The 21,531-nt window shown below is 37.2% G+C and overlaps 1 protein-coding gene across 1 annotated transcript in view; it reads left to right on the top strand.

The window, feature by feature from the left end:
• LOC131694092 (zwei Ig domain protein zig-8-like) overlaps positions 1 to 21,531 on the top strand; it is a 683,919-nt gene that overhangs the window by 251,418 nt on the left and 410,970 nt on the right. The window contains exon 3 of the mRNA XM_058982472.1: positions 11,630 to 11,837. Within this exon, the coding sequence (XP_058838455.1) occupies positions 11,753 to 11,837 (85 nt within the window). The 5' untranslated portion in view covers positions 11,630 to 11,752. The remainder of the gene's footprint in view (positions 1 to 11,629; positions 11,838 to 21,531) is intronic.

The raw sequence follows: 21,531 nt of genomic DNA, 5'->3' as shown, positions 1-21,531 counted from the left end.
GGGTTGTGTACAGGACACTACGCATAATGGGATATGGTGGGACAGAAACTATTAGAGAAAACAGACTTCCAAAGAGCTGTCCTTTGAAATCTGTGATTGCTTTCAAAAAGGAACAGAGGGGTGCAATGGACCTCGCGTATGATAAAATTAATAAGATTGTTGTTGCTCGTTGGAAAGATAATGCAAGGTTACGATGGTTTCAAATATTTTTGAAAAACATCCCGAGAGAAATGCTTCGCGTTGGTCCACCACAAATAATAAAAAGATCCAGATTGATCAGCCTAATGTGGTGTACGAATACAATACTTACATGGGAGGCACTGATCAAATGGACCAAAACATTAATTGCTACAGAATTTCATTTAGATCGAAGAAATGGTGGTGGCCAATTTGGACGTGGATGATCGACGTCACCATTAACAACTGCTGGGTTCTACATAGGAATGAGTTTGGTGGAATGCCTTTGTTGGAGTTCCGTCGTTACATTGCTCGCACTTATTTGCAACAAGCCCAACCACTTTCTCAGGGAAGACCAGCACGGTTGAATAATGTTCTTTTTGATGTACGCTATGATAATATTGGACACCTCGTTGAACCATTTGGAAAACAGGCTTGGAAGTGTGCTGTAAAAAGCTGTAAATCTCGACCGTCTCAAGGATGCAGGAAATGCAAGGTTGCTCTTTGTTTGAAGTGTTTTGTAGCTTATCATACCAAGTAATAGTTATGGATATAGTAGAAGTAATATTCTGTTGACATGCCTTATTTTTGTTTTCTTTGAATTTTTAATTACATTGACTTTTATTATGAATTCTAATAAAAAAATTAAATGACTAAAATTGTACATTTATCTGCCCAACCTACTATATATAGTAGTAGTTATAAACAGTTTACGAAACAGTTTTTCAAAAAATCGTAGAACAAAGTATGCTACCAGGCTCATGTGGAATCTAAACATATCACTAAGACGCGAAAATAAAATTTGGGCATTAATGGGTTAATGTCAAAAAATTAAAAGTCTACGTAGACTTTTGGCGTGAGGGGGGGGGGGGGGTTGGTAAAAGTCTACTAAGGTCTACTAGAAGGGGAGGGGGGGGGGTTAAAAATTCTCAAATTTCGGTCTACGTGGTTTATGAACGGTCCCTAAAAGGATATATATATATATATATATATATATATATATATATATATATATATATATATATATATATATATATATATATATATATATATATATAAATATATATATATATATAAATATATATATATATATATATATATATATATATATATATATATATATATATATATATATATATATATATATATATATATATATATATATATATATATATATATATATATATATATATATATATATATATATATATATATATATATATATATATATATATATATATATATATATATATATATATATATATATATATATATATATATATATATATATATATATATATATATATATATATATATATATATATATATATATATATATATATATATATATAAGATACCGCAACCGCGCGGTATTTACCGCACTCGCACCGCAAAATCTGCGGTGCGGTGAGATACTTTTTCCCGCAGATGCGGTGCGGGAAACAGCTTTTACCGCGCGGTTTTACCGCAACCGCACCGCAAAAAAATAATTGATAATGTCACACGTTTGCATTAAAAAGTGGATTAAAACTAGGACTTTACCCATTTGAGAAGGACGCAACTAGATTTATTTCCTTAGCAAATGGTTAGTAATGGCATTGTAAGGAAAACCCTTCTGTCAGAACGTTCGAGTTTTACTTTTCACTCTACAATAAACATAAAAAAATCTTTGAATTGGCATAATTTTCATTGACTTGCTAATGATTAGAGACGATATATTCTATGATTGGAGAAGAAATCGAAATATAATAAATATTCGACTTATCGCTTCTTGATTTCTCACATTTTGGTTATTCTAAGTTGATAAACAAACTGTTATTACGAAAGAAAATCTAGCTGTGTCAGAAATAATTTGACGCTATTATTTTTACGACATATTTTGGACACTAGTTATTTTATACTTCCAAGTAAAACTTCACAAACTAACCATTTCAAACACATAAAATGCAGGATCCAAATAGAGACAAAATTATTAGATCATTTAAAAACAATAAATTTGTACTCTTAAATCCAATTTAAAATTGCATCACTTTTGCCGATTTCTGTTGAAAATCGTGGAATTATGAATCGTTTTCGATGTAAATTTTTGAACTGCGAATTTTGATTAATTTAAAGGAATTTGAGATGAACTAATGATGCTGGGACTGAAATACAACCCAAATAATATAATTATCTTCATCAAACCAAGTGAATTTGGAGTAATTGGCAGTAAAGGAGACAAATGTATGAAAAGCGTTTAAAATAAGGAGGGGTCTAAATTAAGCTGATTATTCTATCATTCGTTAATCAATATCGTATTTCTATTTTCTTTAATTACTGTGTAAATTCAATGGGAATTTTGCTGCAGTCAATTTTATTGGACTCTTTCTCAAAAAGTATGCTATATAACTCTTTTTCGCGAACTTCCATTCAAATTTACGATAATTTTCTACCAAATTAAGTCCTAATATTTTTCAGTTAAAACTATTTTGTAGCTTTTTTGAAGTAAAGTTATTCGAAGTAAGTGTTTTTATAGTGTAGGGTATTGCATTTTTTTGTAATTCTTGTATCCCCCCTTCATATTGTGACAAGTGTGAAAGATAGCTCAGATGCCAAATACAACATAGTTTGACTCCCGTCCACTTCAATTGAAGTTTTTGTCATTGGCTCTTTGGGAAAATAATAGAGGAAAATACATTAGTTGCTAGAACTTTCGAGCAAGCCTTTAGAAAATTACAGTTCATGTATTTTTAAAGGGAGAAATCTTAGCATTTGAATGAGAATATATTTGTTTCTTGAAAAATACGGAAGTTAGAGTTTTGGGATATTTTGTCTATAAAACCCTATTTTAATACCATTTCTGCTGTATGCTGCAAATCATACTTTTTGCAGTTTTTCTAATGTTCAATAATTCTGTACCGGTTGAGACTAGAGACTGCATAGACTGTATAGAGTAAATTTTTTGTCAAATATGGCGTCGTTCTTATTGATGAAGTACAATATGTTTTTATTTCACTGTATTGGAATCTGTGGGCTACTATATGGAAGTACTGGTATTTTTTACTTTAAATTTTTGTGGTGAAATTCCTTTAAGAATGAAAGGTGGTTTTTACTACGTAAATGCGGAAATCATCTATTTCCCTCGGCATGATACTGTACCTTGATGTGGTCTGGGGGCTTTTCCACCAAAGCATTATTACAGTGATTATATCACAGAAACTTGGGATACGATTAATTTCTTTTTAGTTAAGCTACATTGTGATCAATTTTTGGTACTTAACTTGGCAACCTTTATTATCCACTGCCATGGTCAAATAATATACAATGTGGGTTTAGGGCCCAATTCTCTCTGCAGGCACCCTTCTTTTGTTGCTATATTTTCGATTAGATCCATGCTAACACTCACTAACACAAATTGCTTATTCTCTCATATACACTAACAATCTATCATTCCAGAGGTATAAACGTGGCCTACGCGATAACACAAACCTGGCCACAAATACGAACGCCCGCGATCTCGCCAATATTCAAACACCCCGATTGATTAGGTGAACGTTGGAACCTAAGAACCTAAGCTCGCGCAATCATGAATCGGTCTCGTCCGGAAGTCTCCGCCCTTGATCCTAGCAGCCCAATTTCATGCCTTTAGTTGGACCAATAGAAATAAAAACTAGACTAGACGTCCACGCGCGATCATTGAAGAATACACGAACATGCGAATGGCCACACGCTTATAAAAATAATGTGTCCACGCGAAGTTACATACATACTAGCACACGCGATAAAAACGTCCACATACAAACGCTCGAGTCCTTCGCGATCATCCACGCACGACCACACCCACGATCTTGTAAAAAGTATAACACCCCGGTGACTAAGTGAATGGTTTTGCACTTATAAATTAACAATCCCGGTCTCGAGAGTGAACCTCCAAATCCCCGTGTTCGCGCGACCATGAATCGGTTTCATCCGGAATCCCCTATTCTCGGCCCTAGTAGTATAAGTCCAATGCCTTCAGGTGGACCAATCAAAAATATAATGCTCATATCCACTAAACTACATAAAAATCGAATGTATACACACAAAGTCACATACACGCGACAAACAAATATAAAATTGCTTGAGCCCTTCGCGACCATCCACACAACCTATACCCGCGCTCTTCCAGACATTATAACATCCCGATGATAATATGAACGTCTCAGCACTTGTAATCACTCAAACGCAGTCTTAAGCTTGAACCTACAGTCCCCCGCACTCGCGCGATCATGAATCGTTCACGTCCGGAAGTCTCTATCCTCGATTCCAGAAGTCTAGGTCCATGCCTTCAATTGAATCAATTAAAAAGAAAGCTCTCATATACACTGGACAACACGGTCCATGGCGACATGACCGGGAAATCTAGTGATATGGAGTAACTCACTCCCTGTCAGAATATGATCCGTACACCGAAAACTAAATATCAGAATGACGGTCCGCGTGGCACATACACACGAGCACACGCGACAAACACGTCAACAAACGATACTTCAGCTTTTCGTGATCATCTACGCACACTTACATTCGCGATCGCAACAATCCGGTAAAAACGTGAACGTTTTAGAACTTACGAAGTTACAAACGCTGTCTCAAACGCGAACCCGCAAACGCGCGCGATCATGAATCGGTCACGTACGGAAATCTTCATCCTCCATTCTAGTAACTTAGGTCCACACATTCAGTTATACCAATCGAAAAATAAAGCTCATATCCACAAGGTTCCTTGGCGACATGACTGAGAACTCTAGTGATATGTAAGAACCCACTTTTTTCTAGAATCTGAACCGCACACGAAAAATTAAGTATCAGATTCACGGTCCGCGCGTGATCGTTCTAGAATACACGCGAATATGCGAAAGCAAATGGCATTTATATAGAATTTATGCACGCGAAGTTACATACACGTTAGCACACGCGACATACAAAGCACACGCGATCGAACACGTTAACGTACAAATGCTCGAGCTCTTCGCGATGATACACGCGATCGCGAGTCCCTACGCCCGCACATACCTGAACCGTACAATGAATATCACATTCAGAATCACGGCCCGCTACACTTGGCCTAAAGCAGTGTTTTAGTGGGCGACATTGCCTGTCTCGTCTGCACATTGTAGTATGTGATACTGACGGGGAGCCCTTCCCAGAACCTAGCTCTACAGCTCCAGTAGGATAACTCTCGAAAAAAAAATTCGGCGCTTTATTAATACTCAATAACAATACTAACTCTTCTCTTTATTTTATTTTTATTTATTTTCGGTCTCATGCGTTATATTCTTGTGATGACTATTTCGAGCTCATACATCCAAGAAGAGCAACATTGCTGCCAACAATGATTCTTCTCTGCCATCAGACGTCGCCAGGTTTTAGAACAATGGAGATGCATTCTCATACTCGATGGAATCAGATAAGTAGGAACGATCAACAAACTGCAAGTAGTATATTACACATTTCTTATTTTAACGTATAAAATATAATTAGTATTAAAATATTATTTACAGGCTCCACACATATCTCCACACACAAATACACAAATGCTTGACAGGTGACTGGGCCAAGTGCATTCACTCGTAGGATTTATCATTTCGATGATCGCCTCATTAACACAATCAATTGCATATTCTCCTATATAGACTCACATCCATAACGCCCCTAACTTTCGCGATAACACAAACTTGGTCAAAAACGTGAACTTACAATTTCAATCATCCACACATACCTACGCTCGCAATTTTTCCAACATTAAAACACCCCCTTACTTAAGTGAACTTTTCAGCACCTATAACTTCACAACCGCGGTCTCAAGCATTAACCCACCACTCGCGCGATCATAGACCAGCTACGTTCGGAATTCTCTACTCGCGATCAGCCTAGACTCATGCCTTCAGTTGGACCAATCAAGAATGATGCTCATATTCACCAGACAAAAATTAATTATCAGATTCACGGTCCGCGCGCGATCGTTCAAGAATACACGTGAATATGCGAATGGCCACACGAATCTAAAATCGAATTTATGCACGCAAAGTTAGAGACACGCTAGCGTTCAAATGCTTGAGTCTTTAGCGATAACACTATTACACAATTAGTAAAAGCCCACGCCAACCCAGACAGATATGCACTCCTGGACTCGAACGCTAAAAATCACACCTTCCACGCATACCCAGGACTGAACATTAGATTCATACATACAAAGCAACAAGTATTAATTACAGGTATTCGTCTGGCAACCGGGGGAAGTACATCTCAAACGCAGAAATTATCATTTCAATGATGGCCTTGGATCTGCGTTGCCTGTGTTCAAGGCACCATAGCTTTGTCCGTCAGGTCAAGGATGTATGAAACCCGCTAGCCACCACCCTCGGCCCTAGCTGCCCATAAAGGGATAAAAAAAAGAAAAAAAAAATGCGGAAATCATCCATTTCATTTTCATATGTCAAAAACATTGAAAATATGAAAATTTAAAGAAAAAATATGCAACTTCATTTCATATTACATTTTTATTCCATTTTTTCAATTGACTAAAATAAAAGTTTTCCTATTACTGCAGTAGAACGTGTTTGAATGTAAAATGTTTGTCTTAAAATGTACGGAATTTTATTAATAGAAAATGCAAAAGTTGATTTTTTTAATAAACATTACATTCTGAGGAGTTTCTTAAAGTTAAATTTCGTGTGAATAAGAATAACATTTTATTATATATGGTTATACAAATGAACAATTTTTCAACAATATTTTTAAAAATACAAAAAATTTACCGCATTACCGCGCGGTGCGGTGCGGTAAATAAAGTGCAGTTGCGGTAAGCGGTGCGGTTTTATTATTTTTTTTCGGTTGCGGTGCAGACAATCCATTTACCGCCCACATCCGCACCGCGACGAACCCTACATACAACGTTCTTAACTCATAACAAAACAACAGCGAGAATCATCGAATTGTAAAGTGTCAGTTTTGTACCCGTCTGTGGGCTACGTAAGTTTTCCTGACTACGTTGACCACAGAAAATCATATTTGCAGCTGAAACACGCATTATCACCTCGGGGCTAAGCTAACATTGTTAGGTATATGAACTCGACAATTTCACACCGATCCCCATCCATTTCCACCTTGAGAACTTATCCGAGATAGATTTAATAGTACTATCTAAAGCCATATTCAACCGAATTGTTCATTTTCCATACAGCTCAAACCAATTGAAAACAACTTATTCATCCTTAACCATCTACTGATCATAAAACTAAAGAGCGCCAATTACTTTAAAGAACATTTTGAGTTCTATCGCGTACCCCCTGTAAAACTAACGGTAATTTTTCCCATCTGATCCCGTGAAATTTCAACAAACTACCGAAATCGGGTCAGGCGTGATGAGATATTGTTTATTTTAGTAACACACACAGTCACACCGCCACTGCCCCGCCAGCCAGTTTAAATGTATGTGCGGCTAGCTGTGCTCTCCAGTCGAGTATGTAATCTATGTTCCGTCCATGATTTCCGTTTACACCAATTCTCTGACCCAGCAACAGTAGCAGCAACATCAGCAAAATCAATGGCAGCGACAGCTGGCACAAGCCCGAACCCCAAGCACCGACGAAACAGCCATCGAGAAGCATTTTTACATCATTTTTGTTGGCACATGTCAATGATGCTTCGGAAACGTGTTGGGAGCTGGGAGCATTGCTTATGAATGGGTGACATCGAGGGTGAAACTATAAAATAGTTTGTATTGCTTGCGTGAACGGCCGGATGAGGAAGGGGTTATTATTGGAAATTTATTCTATGAGGCATTGAGCTTTTCTGGTGGGACTTTTATCCCCAGGATTGCTCATTTACTGGTGGAGACTGCGAAAAGCATGTGTTTGATGAGTTCGGTTTACGATAATGGCATAACCGCTTAACAAAGTTTGGACCATTTTGGGTATGCTGTCAATATTTTTTTATCGGAAATCTCTATCGAATGTACTCCGGCTACTGTGAATAGCTGTTCGCGAAGTAGAAGTGGATCGTGAGGACTGGTTCGTAGTTAGAAGAGGGTTTTCTTGATAAATTTCAAATCAAATACAATACGATAAATTTCAGTTTCTACGAAGCATGTTCTATGAATTTGATTTAGTTTTTAGACAATAACGAAGAAATAATAAGTATTTACTTGGTCTAATCTGGCGATACAGGAAATAAGGAGCTGGTCCCATAGGCCACTCGTCGTATGGTCAAGCCCCAAGAAAGAACGATTCTCAGTGTGTCAGTCAGGTAATAGCATTACTCCTTCAATTGCCATGTACACCCAAAACTACATACAAACATAATTGCAATATAATTTCATATGAAGACTACTTAGCACATGGTTTACATTCACTACCGGATTTTTTGTAGAACAAATTATATTATTGATTTTGGCCAGCTTTATGATACGAATACTCATCTATGAATTGGTTCAGTATATTTCGAGTTATGATATCCACCGCATTTTTTCAAAGTGCCTCACTGTCACTCACTCAACTTTCAATACTTTGCTATGCAAATTTAGGAAATTATTCTTCAAATGTGGCAATATAATATGGAAATTGGCTGATTAATACCGCTCTCTGCATTGCGAAAAAATTTCTTAAAATTCTAGATTTTTTTTGAAATATAGTGTTTGAATAAATAAATGTAAAATAGTTTTGAATCAAACAAAATGAAAATTGCATTGAACCTCTAATCGTCAATGAAATGGTGAAACAAATAAAATAAACCTGCTTTAAATATTCATTTTTTCCCGGTAACATTCTTATTTCGATTTGTTTGTCATAAAGATAGAAAAAGATTGGAAATGTTTCTTTATCTTTTTCAGTGGGGGTGTTCCTTTAAACAATAATTCAAAATGAAATCATTCATAAATAATTGTATAGACCACATTGTAAATTTTAAATTTAGTTAAATTATTGTTTTCGTGGTTTTCGCTTCAATTATTTTCTCTGCAATTCTATTTCAAACTAGTCACTTAGCTCAAATTCTGAGATTTCTTGTTCTGTTTGCTTCGCCAGTAGTGCCTGTATATCAGCAGGCAACCCGATTTTCTTCCTGTTATGTCTGCTTCCTAGTATGATGATATGAGTGGATCTGATATCATCAGTAATCCTTTACAATATTCTCTATTGTGGATTCTCAAGACAGAAAGAAGACGGTTATACTCAAAAACACAATAAGCAGCGAACATCCAACAATGAAAACCAAAACTGCTCTAGCGAAGACTACCCTGACGTACACGAAAGCGAGGGAGAGGGCGGACTCAATGATCAACAACCAGCAATAAAGAAGCAATAAATACTCACTTAATTTTACTTTTTTTACATTTTGCAAAATTCTAAGATATTCAAGGCTCAATCATGATAACGCCGCGAGCGGTTTCAAATAAACATAACAAAAAAATTAGCATCTGCGTCAAAAAACAACAACCATATACCAAAAACTGTCATTTAGAATTAAAAATGTTAAACTTAAGGGGGGGGGGGGGGGTAAGGGTTTCAGCTTAAAAAAACATTTTTTGCGTGTTTCTTTAGAACCTTTAAAGCGAATTGGATTTGAGTGTATCATTTCAATAACATGCTGTAATTTTTTTTATGCAAAAATATCGACAAACGACTCGGTGACGAAGCTTTTTGTAGAACGTCTCTAGAAAACCACGATTTGCGGTGTTACCTGCCATTCAAAAACTACTCAACTGACCTCTCTCAAACATTGCATACACATTTTATGTGAAAAATACCCAACCCCTACGTTGAGTGTTTGAGATAAATTTCCAATTAAGAGGGCTTTTTACTCATTTTAAATAAAAAAATTCATTTTTCACGAAAAATTCCGCCTTTTCATGAGTAAACACCCCCGTAAATGAAAAACTGAAAATGAAGGTAAAGTTTGTTTCAGTTTCTCCATAAATTTTACAAGGAATGAAAAAACGAGCAATGGGCGCTTTGAAATACTGTGCGGGCAAACTGTTCGTCCAAACTTTCTGAAATTTTGGCAAACGACTTTTTACTGTAATATACAATAATACAAAATAATTATGGAATGAAATTAAAAGGTAATTTCTTTGATTTTTTTCCACCTCGGCATCGCTGCGCGACGCCATCGCCGTCGAAAAATGACTTTCTTTTAGTTATACAACAATATGATAGTTTAACCGTATCTGAGCCGTACTACGAAATCGTCTGGAGGAACCCCTGCCGGCTCGAGGAAAACCGAATTTGTAATCCTGGCCGTTGATTCCTGATGCCGGCAACTGAAAGTTTATATCTACCCCCCCCCCCCCTGTAAGCTTTGTCAACCGTCTCTCCCACGTCTCTGATACACAGATGTATGACTTCACCCCCTTCTCCCCTTGAATATCTTCCCAACACTTATGTGCTCCCCTATCTTCTAGTTTTAGTTGATCAATATTTAATCTCGTTAAGAAATGCCCAACAGTACCACTACTTTAAAATAGCCCTAATTAATTCCCCCTAACCTTGAAACACTCTCTCCAGTTATTTCTAGTTAATAAGCTTGTAAAATGTTCCGCTTAGTTAATAATTAATTTCTCCAACAATCTCCCTTCTAAAAATCATAAAGTGAATTGCTATACAAAGAACACACAAAATGGCCCGTCCCCCTGATCTTACGAATATTATATTATCCCCTCTTTTATATGTATAAGTTAGCTGTAAAGTTTTTTTTAGTTTCATTATATAAAACAAAATAATATTGAAATGTGTAACCCCCTAGTTTTAAGAAATTCAAAATGTAAAACAATGAAAAAATGGCACCTTTAAGGTAACGCATACGTAAATAAACAAATTGAAAAAAAAAATATGATAGTTTATAGCTAACGTCCATTATGCCTAACGTTCATTTTTCAATTGTCCGCTATGCCTAATGCTTTTTTGGGTAACGTATGTATGTCTAATTGGGTCGCCAGTCGCCAAATTTATCGCGAGAAAATAGTATTACCAGAAGGAATCCCAATTCCAGAATCACCGCCATCTCGAACATTTTAAAGCGCAGTTTGTCCCGTCTTGCTCATCATCCCATCTTATCCTGTCGATCATTTTTAATAATATAAGCACTTATTTACGTATGTTATCTGCATTTCATCGCAGCCCAACTCCTACAGAATCCTGTAGGCATTAGCCTAGCACCTTTCGATCAATAAAGTCTCAAAAATTTGGCAATCCGTATAATTTCCCCTTTAATCCGGCACCGCTCTACATTATCAACATTCCGTCAACTCATCGACCAGCTGAAACCCAACTTTTTTTTTGGTTACAATGAAAGTATGACTGTTGTTCGGCTTTCTCTTTTGACAATCGCTTCCATCGCAAGCCCGCTAAATCCCTTCGGCTGCAGATTAAATACTGAAACACTAGCTGACCAAAACGGGTGAAAATAATTGATATTTTTTATCACATTTTAATTGCAGGGTGCTTGGCCTAGCTTTTATGCAAAATTAACGCGAGCTACCGTATCCTTCCTGCCTGCTGCCCAGTCCGGATCCGACAACGACCCGAGCACCAATCACGGTACCGACGGCGGTGCTCCGAGGATGATGAGAGTGATGTCCGCGTTGAATCAGCATAACAATATGTGCCACTCCAATTTAATATTCATCATCCTTTTTATTTTAAACGGTAAGTATAGCAGTTTTTTTACGGTTTCGGAATGGTCATACAATGCAATGGTAATACAATGTTTGTCCAACATTTCGACGTGCGTAGGTGCCATCATAAAATAATCCGAGCAGATTCTACCACCTGACTTGCACACAATCAGGTACAGTATGCCGAAACCCTCCCATTCAGCTGTAATATGAACACTTAAAGTTAACTGTCTGAGAGTTGTCCTAGGGGAATAAACACCCAAGCTTTGATATGGATATTATTATGACACGCAATTCAAGAAAATAAGGGATTGGGTCAACAGATAATATTCAACAGTCAACGATACAGGTTCAGTCATACACCTGGGGCGTGTAGCGACATTTTTCTATCATAGCCACCATTTTATTGTGTCTTTAACCTTGGTGAGGGTTTATCAGAATGTAATGTATGATAGCCTGGGTTGGCACAATACTGTCGACTCGCAGAGAAATTATAATGCTCTATTTATATGTAGATTTTAAAAGTGGCGCGGTCCCAAAGAAATCCGAATATGATCATGTTCCATCCACACATAAAAAAAGAAATATAAAAGACGCCCCTCCTGCTTGTGTGTATTCATTTCCGGTGATGGCACTTTTTTCAATATCAATCTATTCAATTATTTTCCAGTACCGTCGTAAAAGTTCAACATAAACATATTTTTCCATCGTAAAACCCAAAAGCCCCCCGAATACACAATAATGGTCACAGTTTACTACGTCATAATTCATATCCTATACAAAGAACGACCGATTCAGTACCTATGCGGGTTCATAAATGTGTTGATGGGTCACTTTGTGGTTATATGATGGTGGCAGGATAGCCAGAATTTTCTTACACATGGGTTCAGAGCTATTTTTATTTCTAGAAAAAGTTTCTTTCAGTCTTTCACACTTGTGCCTTTATTTATTTATTTATTAGTTAAGTTTATTTTTGAAGTCACATAATATGACATTTCAGCCTAAAAATTAACATAATTTTAATATTTAGTATTAAGAAAATTTGCTTTCCCAGCAACGCTCCAAGTAGTGAAGCAGTCTATAAGTGTGTTTTAGTTCACAAACAAAAATCCGAGAAAAACAGACGAATGGTTGGTTGGGTTACTATGTTTTGCCTTTCTCATATAGAAAGGATATGCAATCACTCTGAAAACAGACTTTTTAACCGAGGCCCGGAGGGCCGAGACTAATATACCATTCGACTCAGTTCGTCGAAATTGACAAAGGCTGTATGTGTGTATGTGTGCGTTTTCAAAACTCATCCACTTTTCCCAGAGATGGCTGAACCGAATCGCTCAAACTTGATTTCAAATGAAAGGTATAACGCTCTCATAAGCTGTTATTGAATTTTTTGTCGGTCGGACTTCCGGTTCCGGAGTTGCGGGTTGAAGAGTGCGGTCACCAAGCAAATTCCCATATAGAATGGTAACACCATGATGTCTAAATGGCGTAATACATATTAAAAAGGGTGCAATATAACTCGGATTTGCGGATCTAGGTCACCAATGATCATTCTAAACAGCTTTTACCACATTGGCCACCTATGACGGTTCTTGATGCCCCCGGGTACTTTCTAAGTTCGTAAGTTAATGTCACACCTTTTTCACAGGGAATTTTCGACCGATTTTTATAAACTAGGTTTCAAATGAAAAATACAATACTTCCATGGACTGTCATTCATATCTGACATTTGGTTCCGGAGTTACAGGTTGGTTATTGCGATTACATAGGAATTTCCCATATAAACCGATACAATCGTAATACTTCAAAGGTTAAAAATGCATTTCTATTTGCAAGTCTAGATCACATCATTTCGTTTTGCAAGTCTAGATCACTGATGGCCAATCAAATATTCTTGGAATATAATGTCCACTATCGACAGTTCCGGAATTTTCGGGTTCTGGACGTATTCCAGAATTAGTCACATCGATTACTCGGTGATGACTGAACCGATTTTCATAAACCAAATCTTCAAAATTTCGAGTGGGTAATTACCCACTCGGTTATTTTCCAGTGGGTAGTACTACCCATTCTACCCACGCTTTCCGCCGGCCCTGGTAATGACTAATGAATACGAATGAGAACATAAATAAACTATCCGATTTCATTATTGTCAATTCAGTACATTAGTGATCTGTAACTTTTTTTTACTACAAATTTTATATTAGATGATTGAATTTATCGACATTCTTACTATGACTTTCAGCTATCAACTCGGTATCGTTTGTTGGTTTTAATCGACGATTTTATTAATTGTGTGTTTACACTAGCCTCAATTCGGTTGATTTCTTAGCTGTATTTTCGATTTAGGTATAACACTTATCTTTAGAAAAGTGCTTCTTTTATAATCTAGCCAAATATTAAAAGACGCCTTTCGACTACTTATTCGCAAATTAATAACTTTTGGTGTCTTGTTAGCTTAGTGTCGATTATCAGAGATAGTACTTCATCAGCATTCAACTTCGCAAATTCTGTAGCATAAGCACTCAAGTTAATTAGCAGAATTTTCATAATAACTTACATCAACTTTAGATAATTCTAATACAGTGAATATCCGTTTTGAACAGCCCTTTGGTGAGTTTTAGGCTCTTACAACGGGGATATTGACAAAATCGGGACATATATTTTTATTTCTTTTTAACAAACCGAAGCTCTTAAAATATTCTTCTTTAGTCTTTAGATATAGCTTCATAACCATTTCCGATTATTTAGTTTAAATTCTGCTTAATAGGGTCAGACAGCGTAAAATTTATTGATGTTCTTTGTGTGTTTCAAACAATTCGAATAATTCAAAATCATATTTGATTTTATTTTGCTTGCTTTCGTCCATTTCGGGACAGCCAGTATATTAAAGGAGCAAATGAGTTATTTTAAATCTTCAAGCTTTTCCGAATACACTAGTTATAACACTATTTGTTACTTGTATGGACTTGTCAGCTTCAGATTCGTCTAAATCTGAAAAAAATCATATCCGTTCAGATTTCGAAAATATATATATGTTACCTAATTGTCAGCTAATAATTGTTGCTGAAATAATACTATTAATGTTAGAAGTATTATTCGAACAGCATCATCTTGAATATAACCGCACATGCTTACCATGTTCTTGAACATCTATTACGAAAAAAATATTTACACAGCTAAACTAAAACTGATGAGCAGTCCACCGTTTGGTGAAGCTACAACCAGAACCAAGATTTCACGAACAATACTACTTTCATTAGTTGATACCTCAAATCAATCGACCTATCAAATATTTCATTACGAAACAAATCTATTCTGCAATACCGATAGGCAATTAGTTTGGCTTGGAAATATATATGATTTTTGGCTTTCTAATATACATATTAGGCAATCACTCCAAAAAATGGAGGGGGTGGAGATACACTGCTGGCCAATAAAATAGGTGTGTGATAGATTATTTTGTTTTTCTCTCAATTACGCATACCAAGTTGCAGCAGTCTCAATCACACCTACCGCACACAGAAACCTTGGGATCTGTCAAGTTACTAGTGGGTTGTTGGCGCAGATTATATTTGCAATCTTTGTCAAGATGCAAAACAAGACTACCGCAGGCTTTTTCGTGTGGTCAATATAATAGGTGTGTGAAATATATTCACGTGTTATTAATTTAAATGATTCCATTATACGTTTTATTTGATGAAGTTTGAATTCTGCTTGTTAATAAATGTATTCAAATGTTGAATAAGTCAAAGATTTGTTATAGAATGGGTCGAGCATCTCGCTATACTAAAGTGGAACGAAGTACAGTGCTAAGAAATTTTGTTCAAGTAGATAAGACGTATAAATAAATCGCGAATACACTGCGGCGTTCCGAAAACTTCGTTACAAATGCCTTAAAACCTGTGAAAAAGGAAACGCGCAAAAAACTCAAGAAAACATCTGCAGCAGCTGACCATTGTATTGCAATTTTAGCGAAATCTGATCCATTCGCGTCATCCAAAACCAATTCAGCACAAATTGGAAAAGTGGCAGGTCCGAGAACAGTTCGCTGTAGGCCGTAAAATTCCAATCTTCCAGAAAGAATTGCTAAGAAGGTTCCACTATTTCGAAGCCAAAGTCTTTGAAGAAAAATGCAATTTGCTTTTCAACAGCGTTAATAGGCCTGGTTCAAAAGGAATCAAAAAATGGCGACATATCCTTCGGAGGGACAAATCAAAGGTAAACCTGTTTTCCTCCGATGCACAACGAAACGTTCAACGTCCAAAGTGCAAACAGTTTGATCTGCGACACACGCAAAATATGATAAAGCACGAAGGCTAGAACAATGAGGTTTGGAGCTTGCTTCTCGTGGAATTGCGCAGGTCCTATTCTTCGCGATGCCACTATAATGGCAAGATTCGAATGCAAGGCTAAAGGATGGACATTCTAAAGGATGTCATGCAGTCCTATGTCAAAGATAACGTGCCTTTACATGACAGTTTCTGCAAGATATTGACCAAAAACACACATCGAAGCATGTAAAGGAATGATTTCGGGATAGTAAAGTGACTATAATTTCGGACCATGCCAATCTCCTGTCATCAATCCCGTAGAACTTATCAGCGTTTGAATGACTCAATATCAAGACAAATGGATAAAATTTGGTTGAATAACACAGGTTACACAGGTTACTAGTTGTTAAAAATGTTGAAGTTACTAGTTGTTAAAAATGTCTTAAAATCATTGGATTTGAAAAATTTTAATGCATTGGATTACAATACACCTATTTCATTGACCAGGTACTTTTTCGGATTTCATAGAGAAGAAAGAGTTACGATAAAGCATAACATTTAATTTACAAATAAAAGTGTTCTTTTTCATATTTACGACTGTGCCTAACTATAAAATATTTGAATATAGAAATATTTTTAGAGAAAACTCAAAATTTCATGTATTTTTATCTCACACCTATTTTATTGACCAGCAGTGTAGCGTAGTTGGTAAATTGATTACTTTGTACGTAGCTCACTTGGGTTCAATTCCCAACCCCGCACATAGGGTTAGAGAATTTTCTAAAGAGATTTCTCTAAGCCGACAAAGAGGCGAATAACCCTAAGGTTAAAACCTCTATAATCAAAACAAAAAAAGTATAGGCCACCTATGACGGTTCTTGATACTATCGGGGAACTATCAACGTTCGTAAGATAATGTCGCACCTTTTGCTCAGCAAATACTTGTCTGATTTTTACAAACTTGGTTTCAAATGATTAATACACCCATTTACTGCTATTGAATTTCATTCAGATCTGACTATTGATTCCGGAGTTACTACGGTTACATAGGATTTTAAACCGGTACCGGGCATATTTCAGAATTAAAGTCACATCGGATGCGGTGATGACTGAATCCATATTCACCAACTAGGCCTCTCTCACATCCTCTTTTACAGTTATAATTCCAAAATATGTTAACATGAAGACAACATTTAATTCATGCTGATTTATCCACTTTAATATTATATTTTTTTTCCAAGAGACCATCGTCAACATGTTGTTCATCAAGTTCGTGGCAGACGTGCCCTTGTAAATACGTGCAAATTGTAATAAGAATGTAATAGACATTTTCACAAATATATTGAATATAACTTGCTATTGGATAAATGAGAAAGGCACAATTACACCATGGATGGTGGATTAAAACAGGTTTTTTTTCTGAATATGATTAGTTTTTTTATGACGTGGGTGAACGGAGAACAGTGAGTCTAGTTATGTAAGATATGCAAACTAGGCTCGATGGCGGATCCAAGACATAGTGTCTCGATCAGGGATGCCAAAGGTACTGGTAAACTACATTTTTTCGGTATATTTACATTTGCACAAGCCGTTCAGCCCGCTACAGCGACGCATCACTACAGCTCTTGCCGGAACGATAGCCAAACCGAGTACGTTTTCCCGTAGAGCAGTAGAATACATTTTTGTTTTGCTGCTGTACTCCGACTGCTCGGTGAAATACGAAACGAGCTTGGCTTCTTTGTGAATTTCCTGGTAAAGAGAAAACTCAAACTTATTCATACAAAACCAACGAACAGTTCGTGAAGGTTCAATTGAGCCCGATCGAGTCCGTGCTGAACCGAATTCTGGATCATCTGGTAGCGAAAGTGTTGCTGACTATCTCACCGTTGTGGTGATCAACAATTATCTGACGCACAAAAACAAGGACACCAAATTCTGCACCCAAAACGGCATGCTCAGATTTTCAGTTTTTACGCTCACAATCTCATTCCCAAAAGGAATCCTTTTTGAACATTCAGCAGTTCGCGCACAGTTCGAGATGAGCGCAACGCAGCGCTTACGAAAAAATCGACGACATACGCTCACACACAACGAGACTTTCTCAGTATTTGGTTACGTATCAAATTGCTGCTTACGATGATTACAAAAGATTCCCTTTCTTCTACACCTTACATTTCCCCCACCTGCCCATTGAACGCAATCATTGCTGTTGCACTGCATTTTGTTTTGTTCCACTCTTTTCTCCGCTGCTAATAATAACTCTTTACCTGAAACTTCTAGTAAAAAACTCCGGCCATCATATTCCTAGATTAGAGCCCACAAACTATCTATTCACTGAAAACACCTCTGTACTACTTGTGCCATGACGACATACACTCTTTAAGTAGTAAAATGGTATTTATAAGCTTCACTCTAATGATGGAATGAGGTAATATCGTTTGGCTCCCCGCCGCCGGCATTTCAGCATCGTTATTGATGCATTTTGCTTTATGCCATTTTTCCGCTGTTATTAATATTCCGTTTGTGTGTATGTGTTGGGAATTAAGCCTTACTAGAAAACCTATTTTAATCCACCTAGCGGTGCAATTGTGCCTTTCTCAATCATGAATCACGAGAATGTGTGCGTTGTTTATATTCATTAAAAGCTATTAAATGCATATATTACATTTTATTATTATAAATCACATGACAACTATATGCAGGAAAATAAATCATTATTCGAGTTCTAAAATTTTGAAAAAGAAAAAACAGCCACGGTAATATTGAACTAAAACGCTGAGTTCCGGCTTATATGGGAATTTCATATGTTACCGGACGGTTTAGTCTATATTTCCGGAACCATATAAGCGATCCGTACGAAATTTTATAGACATCTATGGGGATATTATAGCTATCATTTGGGACTAAGTTTGTGAAAATCGGCCCAACCATTTCCGGGAAACTGATGTGAGTTCGTAAATTTTGAAAGATGGCCGCTTTTCCCGGGCACTTCCGGAACCGTTTATGGTGGTCAATGTAGTCAACGAAAGTTTGGTTGGCCGTCGATGACCTAGAACAGCAAATTTAAGTTGTTTGAGAGAGATTTTAGCGAAATTTTTACCTTTTTTGCTTTCATCGGAGTATCGGTTTGAATCACAATTTGCTATGTGATCGCACGCCACAACCTGTAACTCCGGAACCGGAAGTCGTATCGGGATGAAATTAAATAGCCATTTACGGGGACGTAATACCTTTCATTTGAGGCCAAGTTTAGTCGAATCGGTCTAGCCAACTCCGAGAAACCGATGTGACTGTTATTCTGAATTTAGATACTTCCGCCGGGGCTTCCGGAACCGAGGATGGTGGCCAATGTGGCCAAATAGACTTTGAATGGATGTTAGTGACCTAATACTACAAATCGAAGCAGTTGTGGTCATATTTTGGAAAATTTTTCACCTTTATACATTCATTGCAGAATTTATTAAAATCGACATTTTCTGCGTGTTCGTACTTATCACCCTGTAATTCCGGAACCGGAAGTCGGATCCATTAGAAATTCAATAGCAGCCTATGAGAACGTTGCACCTTTCATTTGAGACTAAGTTTGTCAAAATCGGTTCAGCCATCTCTGAGAAAAATGAGTGACATTTTTGGTCACATACACACACACACATACACACACATACATACATACACACATACATACACACACAGACATTTGCCGAACTCGACGAACTGAATCGAATGGTATATGTCACTCGGCCCTCCGGGCCTCCGTTAAAAAGTCGGTTTTCAGAGCAATTGCAGTACCTTTCTATTGAGAAAGGCAAAAAGGCTAACGGGTAGCACCAGGACTGGAACCGACAAACAAGTACTCGTTAAAACGCCTATGTACACCCTAAGCCATAACGACACATGATGAGTAGCCATTCAAATGAACTATATAAACTTCTCATCATTGCAGCAGTGATCACAAAAGAGATGGCATGGGACATTGGTATATGTTATTTAAGTTACCTCTGCACTGTGTAGCGGCAGTTGGAGTAGGGTAGTTCACCGTCGGATAATATCCGAGTGGATCTCGATAAAGCTGGGTGCTACGAGGCTCAAGAAAGCGGGTATCGGTTTCGGGAGTAATTCCTCAGCCGGCGCACTGGTAGTCGATGTAGGGTGAGGTCCCTGCCGGGGACTACCCGGGTAGATCTTATTATGACTGGGAGCTGAATGACTCATGGAAATAGGAGCTAATTGGCTTATGGAATCAGCAGCTGAACGGCTCCCTGAGACGGGAGCTAAATGGTGACGTAATAGATGGAGACGAAAAACAAAAGAAGAATGGAGAGTTGAACGGCTCAAAGGTCAAGCCATTTCATGGATCAAGTGAGGCTTCGAGATAGCTGCGGAAAACTCACGAGCAAAAGAATAAGGCGCGACGAAAGCACAATGCTTCCCTCCACGAAGTAATACTTTAATGTAGTTCTGTGGGGAAGAAGGACGAAGAAAGACTACGGAGTCTTTTTAGTAGTTAGGCACGAAGTGAGTCGTGAGTGACATACAATGTCAACATACTAGACTTTGGAAGCTTTTTAAACGTTACTATAAAACACCCACACATTTTGTCCCGAATTTTCAAGCTGAGTTCAATGGTATGAGACTCGGCCCTCCGGACCTCGGAGAAAGTCTTAAAACTTTAAGCGAATTCTATACATTAATTTTATAAAAAATGTGAAAAAATTGTAGCTTTTATAACATCAAGTTTACAACCAAAATTCGAAAGGGGCGTTGTCGTTCGGACATATATTCCCGAAGAAGTGAAAACTATTATATTGTTGGGATAGCCCATAACTAGATTGCTTCCACATACACGTTCTAGGTGAATCAGTAGCGGTGCGAGGTAAAGTGTAGAACAAAGAAACGTCAAAGGAGCTCCTAGCGAGATTAATCGTTGTGGCTGGAACCTTTCACTTAGATGAATAAACGATAGAATGTCATTTGAGCAAGTTGAGATAGCAGCGATACTAATTTTCGGTTGACACCGAGCGAATACATGTTGCTGAACACAACCGGTCGCGTGGTCTAGATAATGAGTTCACGGTGGATGATTTCGAATGTATGTACAGCATGTCGTATTCATGTCGCAATACGAAGATTCGAAATCCGCTACCTCTCCCTAAAATATAAAGCAGAAGTGGCTACCATTAAACACCATTATAAGTACGCTTTGCACATAGCAAGACCAAATGAATACGTGTAAGATCTGTAATTAGATCAGAACGCACATTATGGGAAACTATACACAGGAAGCGTTAAAAAAACATATCAACGAAAATCCAATACGCACAGTCAGGAATATCGTAACCAGAACCAGAAACGGTTGTCAAATTTGTGGCTGCGGTACTGGCAATATGTATAATTACAGAATCTGCGTCTAGTACCTCCAAATCGATAGTTAACACATGTTTCATCAAAGTT

This window comes from Topomyia yanbarensis, chromosome 3, assembly GCF_030247195.1.
Source record: "Topomyia yanbarensis strain Yona2022 chromosome 3, ASM3024719v1, whole genome shotgun sequence".
Classification (NCBI taxonomy): Eukaryota; Metazoa; Arthropoda; class Insecta; order Diptera; family Culicidae; genus Topomyia; species Topomyia yanbarensis.
This window is presented reverse-complemented; position numbering and strand designations above follow the sequence as displayed.